Genomic DNA, 17,535 nt, shown 5'->3' with positions numbered 1-17,535 from the left:
GTCAACAACACTTAAAAAACTACTACCTTCTCTGAAATAAAAAAGAGAAATATAGCAAAAGAAAAAAAAATAATGATTTAAGAATCAATATGCCACTATTTTCCTATTGTAGCCATCCCCTCTCATGGCTATCTGAAGGAAAGATCTGCAATGCCTAAGGATGCAGATGACCCTTTACTGCATACCTAAATTATACTACAGGTCTAAACTCTATAGGTCTATTTAAGCCTTCATAGTTTGGGCACTGAATATAGATTGTTTATGGGCAAAGATTTTCTTATTGATTCACATAATCTGGTAGGGGAGTCATCCTCTTCATCTGGACTCCACCCACTATTTTAGCTCAGTGTCTCAAAAAGGCTTCCCTCTTTACAGCTGAACCCACTGTTTTAATTTTGATCTCCACCTCAAACATTTTGTCTATCACTTGTCTGTCATTATTAGACTGTAAACTTCGAGAAACATAAACTGTCTACTGTGTTTCTATAAAGTGCTGTATACACCTGGTGGCACTATAGAAATAGTAGTAGGGCTGCATTTCGATTAACATTTTAATCACAATTAATCACACAATTAAAGGTATATTATTTTTCCCCTCTGCAGCTCCTTGTGCTCACAGTCACAAAAACTGCAGTGGGGGGGGGGGGGGGGGGGGAGGAGGGATAACACTACCTTTAATTGCATGAATAATTGTGATTAAAATTGTAATCAAAATGCAGTCCTAAAAAATTAAAGAATAAAAAGTAATGAAAAGATAAGAAATACAAAATACAAATTTAAAAATTACAAATTAAAGAAAGAATCCAGCATGCAAATGAAGACCTAAAAAATTAGAGAATAAAAAGTAATGAAAAGATAAGAAATACAAAATACTCATTTAAAAATTACAAATTAAAGAATGTAGTATGCAGAATAGCTATAAACAGCCTTATACTCATAAAATTGAGATGGAAATGGAAAACATCAGCTGTCATATTTCTGCTTTTCTCATCTCATGTTGTACATGTTGCAGGCGATAGTTCAGTTACTCTTGTAACTTAATACAAGGATTCATTTGTTTATTTATTCATGATTTCTATGACCTCCACTGAAATACTTGTCCTAACTTTATATAGGCACAACACACACAGCGAAAGTCACTCAAAATAAACAAACAACTTTCCAATAGTTAAAAGCTTATTAAAAACATCTAAGACTCAACACGAGACGTTTCAGCCTATCAGGCCTGCCTCAGGAGTTACTGATCCTTTATATCATGCTCGGTTAAAACTGTGCCCCACCGGAAGTCTAAAAAGGAATGCGTCCTCAACTACAAAGTTCCTCAAGAAGCCTTGTACACAACTTGAACTGAATCTGTGAACTAAGCTCGAGTTGAGTCTTGATGTTTTTAATAAACTTTTAACTATTGGAACATTGTCTGGTATGTTTTTACAACTGTGAGGGCTTTTGTTTTATTTTCGCTAACTTTTTATAGAAAATGTAATTAAAACATCCTACATAACCCCATTGGGCAGCACTGCAGTTGGCGCTTTCTTTAAGTGCTGGCAACAGCGTTTAAGTATATTCCATATATTCAGTGCTACTTTCCAGTTAGCCAGCAGTGCCAAATACATGTAAACAGCAATGATTACCACTGGCTATCGAATAACAATGATATTCAACTGCTATTCTTAGAGTTTTGTGGTTTCAGTTAGAACAGTATTTTTGTTAGGCTACATTAATCTAATAGCTATACAGATAGCAAGTGAATCTTGCCGACTATCTGTAGAATTAGGCAGAACGCTCATCCCTTGTCCCAGCACTATCCAGAGCAGTCTGTAACAATTTTCAGTGGCAGTAGCCAGACAGTGCCACTGAAAATGATCTGATAGGGCATTTATCTGTAGAGTGGAGGAGTGGCCTAATGGTTATTGCAGCAGGCTTTGATCCTGGCACCCTGCAGTTCCTTGTGACCTTGGGCAAGTCACTTAACCCTCCATTGTCCCAGGTACAAAAACTTACATTGTGAGCCCTTTAGGGCCAGAGAACGTACCTGCATATAATGTGTGCAGCGCTGTGCACATCTAGTAGTGCTACAGAAACGATTAGTAGTAGTAGAGCGGTTCCTGCTATCTGGATAAGTGCTTTTGATATTGCCACATGTAAGCCATGAATAACTCTGCTTTGTTAATTTTATCCATATGATTTACTTACTTCAACTCCTAGTACAACTTCACTTCTTGGACAGTAGAAAATAAACTGATACAGCTTATAGTGCTGAAATAAACTGCAACATAGAAAGGAAGCATATGTTTATGTTACAAAGGAGGCAATTTTCAAACTATCTACACTGTTAAGACTTCACTGTTATGTGCTCCATCCTTTTAAGGGAAAGTATACAAGTACTCTAACTTTCACAACTGCTGGAGGAAAAATTACCCGTAGAAATATGCATCTGCTTTTGCTGAGGATACTCTCTCCATCCAAAATTATGGGCATAGTTTTGAAAATCCAGAACTATGTACATAGTTTTGTCCTCCAATATAGCCCCACTTTGGTAATGCCCACTTGCAGTGCGGATTAAAATACAAGCACTGTGGAACAAACAGAGGGTACAAAATTTTTAAGAGAGGTAATTTATGCAGTTAAAATGGTTATGTTTATGCTTATACAAATACCACTCTGCTGTTTTCTCCAATATCTTGGGAGTTCTGGATATACCGCTTTTTTTAACCAGTAGAGCAAAGTGGGTTACAATAAAAATATAAAATACAAATATGAAAGGAACTCCATTTTAAAATAGGAAAGCAGCATTCATTCATGACACACAGTAGTGAAGAAAAGGATGGGTGGTGAGTGACCAGTCATTCACTGGAATTCCTTTTAAGATTGTCTTCAAAATACAGGAGGTTAGGATAAGGTGAGGTCAATGTGTTGTAGAATATTCATATGAAGTTACAAGAACAAAAACCTTATATGTGCTATATTTGGGTGATTTGCTGTTTGGGGAGGGGGACATTACTTATTATCATTGTGGGATGGAAGGGAGAATTGGTTTGGAAGAGAAAACAGAGCATTTTATATGTACAAAAAGGTAAGATGTAAACTTGAGTTGGTGCATTATACTGAGATTTTATTCTGTGTTTTATAAACAGTGGCATCTGTATTGTTTAAATGACATGGTCGTTCTTCAAAGAGACACCAAACAGGAACAGAAGAACATTTTGTATTGTTACCATTCCCCAATAAAAAAATTGTTTTGTGTTAAAACTGTCTTCAAAAGTTAGATGAAATGTTTTAAATACAAAGAGATCATGGGGTCTTTTTAATAGGAAACAGACTGCAATTAACCATCAAAAAGATAGTTTAGTCAATATTTGATGACATCAGTAATGTAACTCTGAACTGTATTCTGACTGCGTCTTATGAAACAAACTCGTATTTATAGAATTGAACCCACAATAAAAACTATTTGAGCAGTTTAAAGCAACATAGCTTGAAAGGTTCAGTGTCCAGTTTTTGCAATGAACTGTGGTTCTGGCAGTATGCAAGTATGTATATGAAACTACAGTCAGAAAATACTGTGGCATATTTGCACTCGATATGTGGTGCTTTTCTGCTACAAAATCTCAATCAAAGGTTTCTTTGTGATTTTCTTGATCGCACATTGTCTGCAGTAATATTTTGGTTGATGTGTAAATGGATGAGCCATTTCGGCTTTTAGGAGTGAAATTGTACAAATGACTGGAGTTCCAGCATATATGCACAAAATGTGTGCACATACATGTACAAATGCTACACACTATTCTAAATAATGGTGCCTAAGCACAATAGACACATAGCTTGAAGATGACGTCTGGGCTATACTATAATTTAGCAATCTAGGTGTGAGCATTTACATCAGCTCTATGCCTAGACTAAAATATAATATACAGACTGTCCCAAACAATCATTCTTCATCCATATTTAACAAACTCAATGCAAAGGATATGTCACATTTTGGGGGGGGGGGGGGGGGGGGATCATCAGATATTGTCACAAATCACACCATAAGAAACATTTTGTTCCTTTTTCAATTATGAAAAGATGGTTGTGATGCAAATCTTCATCGGATCACCCTTGGGCACATTAACACTCATCTCTGGGTACGAATAATAAGGAATGGATCTCGCCATGTTCTTATGTCCTAGATTCTCTTCTCTTGGATACAATGAAAATAGGCAATCATAGTAACACAGTAAGTGATGGTAGATAAAGACCTAAATGGTCCAATCAGTCTGCCCAACAGTCATATTCATTAACAATTCAAGATTAAATCAACAATGAATTTTATATTATATACTTGATCATGGTCTTTCTTTGGTGTTTTTGGGACATAGACAGTAGAAGTCCACCTGGCTCTGTCCTTATGTTCCAACTACTGGAGTTGCTGTCAAAGCCCACTCCAGCCTATCCAAATCTGTCTTGTCGTTTGCGTGACACAGACCATAAAAGTCTGCACGGCACTGTCCTCACGTTCCAAACTACTGGAGTTTCCATCAAAGCTCTCTCCAGCTCATCCAACAATCAAGATTACTATATGCGGGACTCAGACCGTACAAGCCAGCTCAGCACCAGCCTTCGTTGATACAGCTAGAGTTGTCATCTTAGCACCACTTGACATGCAAACTCATATGCAACCCTTTAAGTTTTGCTTTTTACACTATTCATTTTCTAATTAGAGGTCCTCCGTATTCATTCCATGCCTTTTTGAATTCCGCCACAGTTTTTTTTCTCCACCACCTCGCTTGGGAGAGCATTCCAGGCATCAACCACCCTCTCAGTGAAAAAGAATTTTCTGACATTACTCCTGAATCTACCACCCCGTAACCTCAATTCATGTCCTTTAGCTTTACCATTTTCCCTTCTCTGGAAAATATGTGTTTCAATATTAATACCTTTCAAGTACTGAAATATCTGTATCTCCTCTGTCCCTCCTCACCTCTAGGGTATACATATTCAGGTCTTCCAGTCTCTTTTCATGTTTCTTTTGGTGCAAGCCCCATATCATTTTTGTCACCTTCCCCTGGACCATTTCAAGTCTTTTTACATCTTCAGCAAGATACGGCCTCCAAAACTGAACACCACCTCCTTTCTTCTGCTGGTTAAACCTCTCCCTATACAGCCTACCATCCTTTTGGCTACGGCCACTGCCTTGTCACATTGTTTCGTCGCCTTCAGATCCTATCACTCCAAGATCTCTCTCCCTGTCTGTGCATACCAGCCTCTCACCACCTAACACATACGTCTCCCTGGATTTCTATTCCGTAAGTGCATCACTTCTTTGCACTTAATTTTAACTGCCAAACATTTAACCAGTCTTCTCACTTGCAGATCCCTTTTCATGTTTTCTACTCCCTCCAGGGTGTCCATTCTGTTACAAATCTTGGTATCATCTGCAAAAAGGCAAACCTTGCCTTCTAACCCTTCAGTAATGTTGCTCACAAACATATTGAACAGAATTGGCCACAACACCGATCCTTGAAGTACTCCACTACTCAACTTTCCTTCGTTCGAGTGAATTCCATTAACTACCACCCTCTGAGGTCTGTCTGTCAACCAGTTCCTAATCCAGTTCACCACTTTCTGTCCTAACTTTAGCCTGTCAAGTCTATTCAAGAGTTTCCTATGAGGAACTGTGTCACAGGCTTTGCTGAAATCTAAGTAGATTACATCTAGAACATGTCTTTAATCCAATTCTCTGGTCACCCAGTCAAATAATTCAATCAGATTCGTTTGGCACCTTTTTTTTTTTGTTACATTTGTACCCCGCGCTTTCCCACTCAGGGCAGGCTCAATGCGGCTTACATGGGGCAATGGAGGGTTAAGTGACTTGCCCAGAGTCACAAGGAGCTGCCTGTGCCTGAAGTGGGAATCTAACTCAGTTCCTCATGAGAGAGATTTGCATGCCGTGGAGGCAGAGCATGTAAATCTCTCTCATGAACATTCATTGTGCGTATCCTGAAAACCTGACTGGCTGGGGTGCCTCCAGGACCAGGTTTGGGAATCGCTGCACTACAGGTTGCAACAGCCATTTTGCTGCCAGTTCACAGGTACTTTTATCAGCAGATATTGTACCAATTCTCAAAGGGAAATACAGTAACAGTATATGACAGCAGATATTTTTCCTAAGGGGTGTATGTCAGAGAATTGCATAAGATTTATTTCTGTTTATTCAAATTGTGTGTTTTGAAAAGTATGGTTGTATCACTGTTTATGTCCCTTCTTTGATCTTAATTAAAAAAAAAAAAAAAAAGGAGTCCCCAGCACATCGTTTACCATGTGTTAGATATTAGCACAGATCCACACAAATGGCTAACACACATTAGCTAGCTGCTTAACATAGGTAGGGGTGGTGTGCGGGTGTGACATGGGCAAAACAGAAGAGTGACTTGCTGTGACAGCTAGCGTGCAGGTCAGTACCATACACTAGTTATTTAAACTGTTGATGGCACAGCTACACTTAATGCCATCTCAAGATATGCCATTAATGCAGCCAACCTACCTGCAGTTTGGTAGCGCAACTGCCCTACTGCTGATGAGGTCACTACAGCAGCTAATCCTCCCATCTGTGCCCTCCAATCCACCTCCCCCTTTCAACAGCCACTCAATCTGGTCCTCCTTTTAAACGCTCCTGAACAGATTCCATCTTTCAAACTCCACCAGCCAATCAACGCCCCCCTTTCAAACCCTCTACCTGATCCGAATCTCCTTCAAAATGCCCTTCCCACCCAAATGATCAACCACAGCCCTGCCCCTTCATAAAGCCCTTCTCCCTCATCCACCTGACCTTTCTCTCACCCCGACTTCTCTGGGCATCTCAACAATTACCAGAAGGTCATCCTTGGTCGTCTAAGTATAGAGGCCAACCGAATTTCATTTTTGGTTTCAGTGATGAACCTGACAAAAAAGCATTATTCTGCATATTTTGGTTTTAGGTTTCCGCCAAGTTTCATTTTCAGCTGAAACAGATTGCTCATTTGCGGTGGTTGATGAAAATTGGCCCCTCTCCCCCCTCCCAGGAAAAGAAGCTCACCTCAGTAACCAAGCAGCCCTACACAGCCCTCATTTGTGGTGGCTGCTGAAACCCTACCCCAAAAGACGAGTTCACCTCAGTAATCAATCAAGCATCCCTGCCTCCTCTTTGCGGTGGTTGCTGAAACCACTCCTCCCACAAGAGGAGCTCACCTTAGCAAATCAAGCACCCGCCCACTGGCAAAACTGATTGGCTGTAAAAGCCAGAGTCCCATCATGCTGTGTGCCACTACTGCTTTACTGCTGGAAAAGTGAGTGCCCCACTACCTCCATCTCAGGCATGCAGAGCCCTCCTAGACTACAACTCCCAGCAGCCCACACACTAGTCCAGGATCCTGAAACTGAGCTGCAGTCTGCCCATTCTTTAGAATCCAGGTGCTGAGTTTGCAATCCTCATAGGCAGCACGTGTTAGCCAATTAATGCTTGAGTAGCAGTACTACTGTTGTACAGGGAAGGAGAAGAGCAAGTAAGAGAACACAAAAACCTAAAATCTTTTAATGAAGAAAAATGTATCTTTATGAAAAGATTTAATTCTGTTTCACAGAATACCATGGGAGGGGAGGGGGGAGGGAATCGTCTAAGTGTGTGAGCAGCTGTTGGTTCTTTAAACAGAGCAGAAGTGTTGGTTGCAGAGGGAGAACTTCAGGGAAGAGAAAAACACAAAAGTAAAACATTCTATTGCTGAATAAAAATATCCTTGTGAAAAAAAAAATCTGATTCCAAAGAGAAGGAAAGAGGAGGGAGGGAGTTGTGTAAAGGTTCCAGAGATAAGAAAGGGGGGGGGGGGGGAGAAGGAATGCACAGAGCCAAAGGGGATAGGTGGGGAGGGAGGGGGAGAGAAAAAGAGGAGACTGGACTCTGCATCAATGGAGGGAGATATGCTGAGCCTGGGATGTGGGGTGCAGAAGGAGGTGAAGAGAGAGAGAGAGAGGTGACAAGCTGAATAAGTAGAGGGAATGGGACATAGAAGAGATGCTGGGCATGGATGGAACATAAGGAGTGGCACACAGAGGGGAGATCCTGGACTGGATGGATAGGGACACAGAAGAAAGAGGGATGGCAGACAGGAAGAAAAGAAATGTCAAAAGGACAGGAGACCTTGAGAAGAAAGTTGAGAAAAAACAGATAAAAGCAGAAAAGAGACACTGGAATCAAATCAGTGTTAAGACAACAAAGGAAGATAGTGTTTACTTCTGGGGAATTCTGCACAAAAATATTCACAATTTTACATACAATATTTGAAAATTCTGCAAAGTTCTGCATAATATATTTGTAATTACCTTGTGCAGAATTCCCCAATTATACGGGATGGTATCTCCTCCCAGGTGAATGCATCCCCCAACCACCTTTTCCTAGCCCTCTACCCCATGACACAGACACTGACCACCTTTCTCCAGCCCCCCCCCCCCCCCCCCCCCCCCCCCAGTCCCCAGTTTGCTTAACAAGAATATAGAAAAACTTGGTTTTGGTTTACAGTGTTTGTTTGCTCGAACTTAATTATTGACCATACTGAAGTACATATGCAAATTGCAGATAAGTATTCTAGCATTGCTTAATAAATTTGTTCATCTCTTCAGTGGTTCACATTCACACAACTAGACTATGGTCTCTGCTTTTGGTTCCAGCCGAAACCAAGTGTCTGGTTTCAGTGGTGGTTTCAGTTTCAGACTCTATCTAGGTATTTGGCGCATTAGCAGTCCCCTTCTACTCCCATCACATCTGGCTCAAGTTATAAAATGGCGCTAATGACCCCTAACAGTAGTCTCATATTATTACTACTAGGGTGTCAGCTTTTCATAGGGCAGGCAGTCCATTTCTTTGTTCTCCTCCTTCACCTTTCCCCTGTGAAAGTCCCAGAGCTGCTGAGATCCGCTGCTCCTACTCCACTTATCTCCCTGGAACTACTGACCAACATACTCAGTTTATTACTCTTACACATACACACTTCTAGTGCAATATTCAACCTAAAATATTTAAAATAAACCTAAATTAGTTGGGAATAACTCTGAGACCTTCCTACCAAAGTGCATTAAGCAGGTAACATGTATGCTGTTATCACACAGTGTAGTAACTGTTCCTGCAGTGGCACGACAGCACATGCTAATTTGCATGTTAACTTCATGCTATATTGGAGGGTGCAGAATGGGTATGAGATGCATAGTTAGTGCAGGGTATTTAACGCATGCTTTCACTTGTGAAGTTACCGCAAGTGCACTTACTGTCTCCTTAACAAGCATTAAATACTTCTGCAAAAATTGCAAACACCATTAACATGTGGTAAAGAACACTTCAGTGAGGTAACTGCAGAGGACATGCTGGGCACACCCCAACAATAACCGCACAGACTTTGCACAAACCATGCCTTAATATTTGCTATTAAACACAGGGTAAGTACAAAAACTTAACTACACTTAGGAAAAGGGCCCCTCTACCTGTTTAATTGTATCTTGGGAAGATTACTGCTTTATCAAAACTATCTTAGTTCAAAGATGTTCTAAAAGCTACACAATACAAATAACTGAAATAGTCATTACTTTCTGATTTATTTGTTGAGGTAAGGAGTTATTGAAGGCAATGGACTAAAGGAAATGCAGTGACTCACTGAATGAATATAAGAAGTTACTTAGTAGTATGAGTGATTAATGAGTTGCAATTTATACGTTCCCTTCTTTCGTTGCAATGAAAATGTCAGATTACTCATGTTCATGCTTTTGTATTTTGAATAGAGTTTAAATATTCAGAACTGGAACACATTGATTTGAATATAGATTGCTTGACATTTTGCAATGCTGAACAGTGGGAAATGCAATAGGACTTAAATTAGAAACGAAAGAGAAATACCTGGTCTTTAAGTAGTCGATTATGGCCTTAGTCTGGTCAACGTTGAAGACAGCTAGGCCACTGCTAATTTCCGAATAAGACTGTTCTTCTCCAACCAATGAATCCCAAAGTTCTTGTATATTATCTTCCAATGACATTTGTTCATCTGCAATGCAAACCAGCAGAATGAAAATAAAACATGATTGTAAGCAATGTTTTCTTGGCACAATATTTTTTGGCTGGTTAAATGTCAAAAACTTGTGTAGGCAAGACATTGTAAACAACATTTCTAAATAAGACAGCTGAACACATGTAGAACTATAATTCACTGGCAATCATTTTATTGTTGATTTTAATTTTCAGTCACAGATCCATTTGTAATCACTGTCACTTTTAAGAATAAGTAATGAACAAACACATTTTAATTTGTTTTAAAATAAAACTCAATGTGAAAATTAGATGTGAAAGACACACTAATCTGAAAAGAGGCATTGCAGCTACAGGTCAATTGCACGTACTAAATAAGGATGAAAAAATAAGAACCTAAATAAATGTTGAACTGTTACATTTTTGTTGTTGACAGAAAATAAAGTATATTAAATTCTAATGTAACAAAATCAATGGCTCACCAGTACTTCTCAGAATATTTAAAGTATCATTTGCTTAAAATTATAAATATTTTGATTTTATATGCCAATTTCATCCATTAATATCACACACAGTAAACAGCTGTTACATACGAAAGCTCATTTTACATAAGACATCAAAGGAGAAATTGAGACATCCAGGTCAGCCATACACAATTCCCTCTTAATTGTCCTTCTAGGATTTTACAATGGATGTGGGGGAGTGCATGTTCATTTTCCACCATGTCCAAGAGTAGTGATTTTATAAAATATAAATGTGAAAAACACTGTCTACCGATGCCTGCAAGCCTTAGTTACTACAGGAAGGCACACAGAAGGTTTTAGTCTAACAACATGATAGTGGGCCCCAAAATGGACCCATTATCTGTTCTGGAACAGTGATATGGATATTGTCTCCCTCTTACCCTACACACAAATAAAGACTTCTCAGCAATAAATGGCCTCCAGATCCCCCCTCCCCATCCCTGAGACCTGAAAAACTCCCAACCCCAACTACAATAAATGACCTCTCAACTCCCACCCTCCAACACAAAGAAGGAAACTCTAGATATCCCTCTCACACACCCCAAATACTCCCCAGATCTTACTGAGGATTTTCCTGGTGGTCTAGTGAGGAGCAGGAATGATTCCCAAACACACCTACTGTATCCAGGTTCAAAATGGTATTTCTCAACCCCTAATGGCAGTCTGGCAATATTACTAATAGCTGCTGGTACTACCATTAGGGGTTGAGAGGTGCTATTTTTGAACCTGTCCTCTGGATGTCTTCCTATTCCCCATTAGACCATCAAGAAAAGGCAACTGTAAGGACATGGAAGGGGGGGGGGAATCAGAAGGTGGAATCCACAGGTAATTTACTGTACTTTTGGGGTGAGAAGGGTGTTCTGGAGGACCCTAATTTATATTGAAGTGAGGAGGTTGGATGTCATTTATTGCTCTTGGAGGGGGTGTAGAGAGGTCTGGGGAAGCTTTATTTGTATCGGGGAGTGTCAGGTAAGGGGGGGGGGGGGTTCTGTCAGCATAGAAAACATTTATTTAGACATGGCTTCCCATTATAAAATGGGAAATCCATGTTATTTCTTAGTCACGCCCAAACCATACATAAGCTATATTCCTAGGAATCTCTGCATTCCAGGTTCTGCATGTGCAAACAGTGGATTTCTAAAATCACTACTGCATGTGCATGCAATCTAGGTTTGTAAATGCTGCCATTTACTTGTCTAGATGCTTCTAAAATGACTTCCATATCATCTGTGGTTAACAACACGCAACAGTGATTCAAAAACTGATGACACTCATGAGAAACTTATTCCAAGGAATGCTCCACTTCACAAAGTAAAGTCCTCAAAATATTATTACATAATTAAAAAGGAAATATGAAATATTAAAATAATTTTAAAAGCCTTTTGTGGCACTTCTACGTGTAACTTATATTTAAATGCCAATTTTAGAATGCAGTGATTTGCAGTGCAAGAGGAGTTGCCTGTGAGCGAAAGACAAGGTGGCCACTAGCTAGAAAAATTTTGGGAAGAAGCTCATTTCAATTATCAAATTTTCCCTATCTAATGAATTTGCTGCAGGATAGCTCAATGAACCTGAGAAACAGTTAGAAACCCCATGAGCAAATCTGAACCAACAGCGATGGTCTCCCATGAGACAGAGAACAAATATAGATTCTCCATCCTGTATCAAAATGGTGGTGAAAATGGGAGAGCCTTCTCTGCATGCTATTATGGCAGTGCCTTTGTTGTTGAAAGAGAAGCTGAAAGGTACACAGGATTTGACCAGCAAAATCAAATAAGAGTTAAATGGAATGAAAGAGGAGTAGATAGCGTTCTGCTTTAGAATTATATCTTTGGAAACCCACAACAATGGGCTGGACAGTGAGATGGGTTGAATATGCAAAAATGAAAAGCATATACAAATATTAGACCCCTCCGAAGGGACACCACCTTGTAGGGGTAGAGGGGCTTCCGTGTTTCAATGACTCAGAGGGCTATGCTGAAGGGTTACCCATATCAGACAGGCCTCTGAGGAGAAACCAGACAAAGAGTGTCCCAAACTGGAGGATCCAAGATGGCGTCGAGGGTGGGAGGGAGGGACGTACGTTAGTTGAGTTCCCGTTTTACACCAGAATACCTGAAGTAGGCGCGCTCCCCAGAGAATGGGGAAGAGAAAAGGCAAAGCCGTGGTGTTGTCCTCCTCGAACACGGCTGGGGTTCCCACCACTTCTCAGCCTACTTTGGAGAGATTCGGGGTCATAATGTCGGAGATATCGGTTCCTGCTTCGGGGAACACAAGGCTTTATCACCGAATCTCAGTGGAGAGGGAGTGACTTTGAGACCCCCTGCTGGCACGACCCCTCCAAGACCCGGAAACAGTAATGCTTCGCTATGGATGTCGACAGTGGAAACGCACGAAGTGGGTTAGGATTTTCACGCAACCCGAGGAGGTCCTGGCACAGCATCGACTCCGGATAATAAACCAACTGGGGGATTGGAGAGTGAGCTCTTCCCCCCGAAGATACCTGGAGCGGTTTCTGTGGAGAAATTGGATCTGGTGAAACCAATAATGTCACAATGGATGTACTATGGGAAGTGCTGCAGAGTGTGAATAACTCTGTTCTTCAGATGTTTAAAAATTTTCAGGAATAAACATGCGAGTTAAAGAATTTATATTAATACTTATCTAACAAAGTGGAAGTCCATAAAAATAGAGACTTTGACTACGGAAATGGTTTCTCTACGAAAATCAGTTAATTTGGTAACGAAGGACAGTCATGTTTCTTGTAAAAATTGGAATTTCTGGAGAACCAATTAAGGAAAAATAACTTGAGAATGATATATTTTCCTATAACATCCTATATCAGCTACTGAACTGTTGAAGAAATATTTCTCTGATATTTTGCAAATACCTTCTGATAGCCACTCTCTGATGTCTAAAGTGATTTATATTTCCCTTAAAATTTTCTTTATCAGAGAAAAGAGATGTGAACTTAACTGACATTTTGGAAAATTCAGAAATTACAGATAGAGTTATATTATTAGTGACTTTTGCCTTTGATTTAGATAGGAACAATGTTTTGAAATTGTATTTCCGACACACGGCTGATAGTTTTTTGGGTTCAAAGATGAATATATTTCCTGACATATCAAGGGAATCGCAGACTAGGAGGCGTGAATTCTTGGCTTTTAAGTCAGGAATCATTGCCCTAGGTGGGACCTTCCTAGTGCGATTCCCTTGTAAGTGTTTTATTTCCTTATTACTTATTTGTTGAACCTAAGAAATTACAAGAGTTTGTGGAGTTGAAAGAACAGATGAAGAACCCTCTGCAGCAACTTCCTTTAGTTACCACTGTACCGGCTGCAATTACCAATTAACCTTCCTCCCTCAGAAAATGTGAATTGTAAGATTAACCATTTTGAGTTTTTCTTATTTTCTTTGAGATTGTTTTCCTGATCTTGGATCTCCCAATTGTGGACAATTATATAATATATATTGATGAGAGAAAATGTTTTCTTTTTCCTTTATATTAATTTCTGTTTTTCCGTACATTTATGTGATAAATGTGAATGTAATTAAGTAAAATGATAAAGAATCACAAAAAAAAAACACTTTCCTGTGATAAATATATAGAGGGAGGAGGGTATGTAGTGAGGAAAGCATATTTTCAGTTCCTGTGTGTGAATGTGTGTCTGTACCTGTGTGTGTGAGATATACATAGATGTATCCATTTATGTCTGTCTCATAGTCTCAACCGCTTATGAATAATTTATTTCTAATATTTGATTGGGCTGACAAGAATGCAAATGAAATTATTCTTCTTAAATCCAAAAACTGCATAATTGTTACTGCTAGAAAACATTGTAGAAGGAGGTTGATTCTGATCGGGCACATGACTCAATTTTAAAAAGAAAAAAAACCCCAAAAACAAATATTAGAGAGATTTGGAAGGTCTAAATAAATTATCTAGGAATAATCTCAGAATCCTTGGAGTCCCAGAGGGGTCAGAGAAAACCTATCCAACTGCATTTCTTAAACAGCTATCACACAATTGTTGGATATAACTTTCAAGAAGCACTGACTCGGATCGAGCCAACCATGTGCCAGTGAATGGCCCACGAAAAAAAAAGGATTCCCAAAACCCTCTGTCATATGGGTCTTGTGTTACAAACAAGTGGAAGAAATTTTACAAATGTGCTTAACTGTGAGCACACATTTTGTTTCGGGACTTGCATAGCAATACCGTTCAACAATGCAAACAATTCCTTGCATTATAGGAGTCTATGAAGGCAGTTAACACAGGCATTGGACTGTTTCATCCTGCATGTACGTGTATATAACACTTTAAAATAAAACTAAATTGGGGAGATAGAGGACCTCAGGCAAGATGGACGGACAAGCTGAGAGCTCCCTCCTAGGATTCTAAATATTCATTATCTAGTGTCTTTGGGCTCAATTTTTACAAGCGGATTCTACTTATTTATTTACTTACTTATTTATTTAGATTTTGCTCACATCCTTTTCAGTAGTAGCTCAAGGTGAGTTACATTCAGGTACTCTGGATATTTCTCTGTCCCAGAAGGGCTCACAATCTAAGTTTGTACCTGAGGCAATGGAGGGTTAAGTGACTTGTTCAAGATCACAAGGAGCAGCAGTGGGATTTGAACCAGCCACCTCTGGATTGCAAGACCAGTGCTCTAATCACAAGGCCACTCCTCCACTCACTTGTGAATCTATGAAGATGTCTTCTAATAAAAAGCACAAACAAGATGCCAGCATGTCTCCATCTACGGATGTTAAAAGATCCAAATGTGATCCACCATCCCCTGAGAAAATGGCACTGAACAAACCTGGCACAACTTCCTCAGAAGCCTTGATGGACAAATTAAAGGCTCTACAGGAGCTAATGATAAAGTGCTTTGAAACCAACGTGGCCTTAAAAATGACCTAGCCATGCTGAAGTCCTCACTGACTGAATTCAAGTCAGATTAGATGCTATTGAAAGAAAATTGGAGCAAATGTCCCTTGAACGACATCTGAAAAACTCATCAGATAAACTGCTTCTACTAGAACATGCAGAAGGCACTGACATTACTAAATTTTTAAGTTCATGACTACCCTTAATTTTTCATCTGCCTCCTGGAACCGCACTGAAATCTGAACGGGCTCACCACTCCATGGGAAAAATAAAACCAAGTGCAAAAGACCCTTGCCCGATCATCGCAAAAATGCTCCGATACAGGCAAGCATTACTTATCCTCACAACAGTGAGATAAATTCCTTCTATTATTTATGAAGCCAAAAGAACTGATATTGTCTAGGACCTATCAAACTTGACAGTGCATAAGAGGAATCCCTTCAGATAAGACTAAGACTGAAAGATTTGGGCATGAGATACTATCTCCAATATTCAGTGAGGATAGCAATCACTATAAATAGTACCACTTGCTTTTTTGAGTTTCCAGATGCTTTACAAACCTTTCTTAATAAAAGAGCCACAGAAGGTGTGGCTAGCTGATGATCTTGATTCTTGTCCTATATGGCTTCATCTTCTCCAAAGGTTTTTCATTTAGATGTTCTACATTAAATCAGCTTTATTTTTAGATTCCGTAATCTTCTATGTTATGATAAAAATGGTGTGCCAAATGTATTCAATTTATACAATTGTTTTTTCTATATTGAATGTTGCAGAATTACCTACAGATTACTTGGAAGGTGTTCTCTGTTCATGGGTTTACCCTTGTTTTTCTCTATATCCATCTTTAAGTTGTTAGGGCTGAGTGTAAGATATAACTAGTTCTTCTGAAGTCTGAGTTAATTGGTGTATTTGAAATCAAAGCATTTATGCTTGAGAAATTGTGCTATATCACATATCAAAAAATGAGGTTTAAGGTTATAACCCAACCAGAAAATGGCTAGTTTACAAATAATAAATACCAAGATTTTATCCTGTAATCTCCATAAACTAAGGCATCCCATTAAAAGAAAAAAAATAATGCTAGCACTCCAAAAACTGAATGCTGAAATAGTATTTCTACAAAAGACACACCTCCCAGACATTAATCCCTAAAGAAAAAAAATACCAACTGGATACGAGAATCATGTCATTCCCTAGCACTTAGGAAGGAAGGAAGGTGGTGGTGCCATCCTTTTCAGTAAAGAATTTAATATTCAAATCAAACAAGAAATTAAAGATAATGAAAGTAGATGGCTCTTAATTAATGTGGTCATAAATAATTGTGAAATGTTTTTATTGAACATATATGCCCCAAACAAACATGACCCTTCTTTTTTTCATATGCTGTCAGAAAAGTTAGCAGAAAAGTGCCCCAGTCCTCATTATCTTGGTAGGTGATCTCAACATGCTATTAAATGTCTGGCTAGACAGTCTAAAGCTGTATACCATACTCCCAAAGCCCATACTGCTCTTCATTCAATAACTGAAAATTACTACCTAACAGATCCCTGGAGACAATTCCACCCTGATTCCAAAGACTACACTTTCTTCTCCACGCCAGAGTCATACACAAATAGCATTTTGACTTCAAATAGTCTGTTAGAAAACATCATCTCTGCTATAATTGAACCTATCGCTATATCAGATTACATAATTTCAATCAATATTCAACTCAACTCGCCTAATCCAACCAAATGGCCTTTTTGGAGACTTCACTGTCAACTGTTAACAGATGTTGATTCCAAAAAAAAAAAAAAAAAGAATACAGAAATCTATTTCCAATTTTTTCTCCTGGAATCAAACCTCAGAAATTAGCCATCACCCTTTGGCAAGCTTTCAAAGTAGCAATCTGAGGTGAATTCATTGCTTTAGCTGCTCATCAGAATAAAGAGACACAAACTATTAACTGAATTAAAACAAAATATTAAATCGTTAGAGCAACAGTATATTAATACTCCAAATAGTGATACTCTCAATTCCATTTATCAACTAAAATACAAATATAATAAAATCTGGGGTGTTAAAGCAGGGAATGAAACATTTATTTGTAATAA

At 39.0% G+C, this 17,535-nt stretch overlaps 1 protein-coding gene across 4 annotated transcripts in view; it reads right to left on the bottom strand.

Moving 5' to 3' along the window:
• CABCOCO1 (ciliary associated calcium binding coiled-coil 1) overlaps nucleotides 1-17,535 on the bottom strand; it is a 165,753-nt gene that overhangs the window by 95,814 nt on the left and 52,404 nt on the right. For all 4 annotated transcript variants that reach the window (XM_030204840.1, XM_030204837.1, XM_030204838.1 and 1 more), the window contains 2 exons: nucleotides 9,896-10,040; nucleotides 2,194-2,266 (listed from right to left, as the gene is read on the bottom strand). In XM_030204840.1, the coding sequence (XP_030060700.1) occupies nucleotides 2,194-2,266; nucleotides 9,896-10,040 (218 nt within the window). The remainder of the gene's footprint in view (nucleotides 1-2,193; nucleotides 2,267-9,895; nucleotides 10,041-17,535) is intronic.

The sequence above is a fragment of the Microcaecilia unicolor genome, chromosome 5 (genome assembly GCF_901765095.1).
Source record: "Microcaecilia unicolor chromosome 5, aMicUni1.1, whole genome shotgun sequence".
Classification (NCBI taxonomy): Eukaryota; Metazoa; Chordata; class Amphibia; order Gymnophiona; family Siphonopidae; genus Microcaecilia; species Microcaecilia unicolor.
The sequence above is the reverse complement of the archived record's forward strand: the minus strand, read 5'-3'. Positions and strand labels throughout refer to the sequence as shown.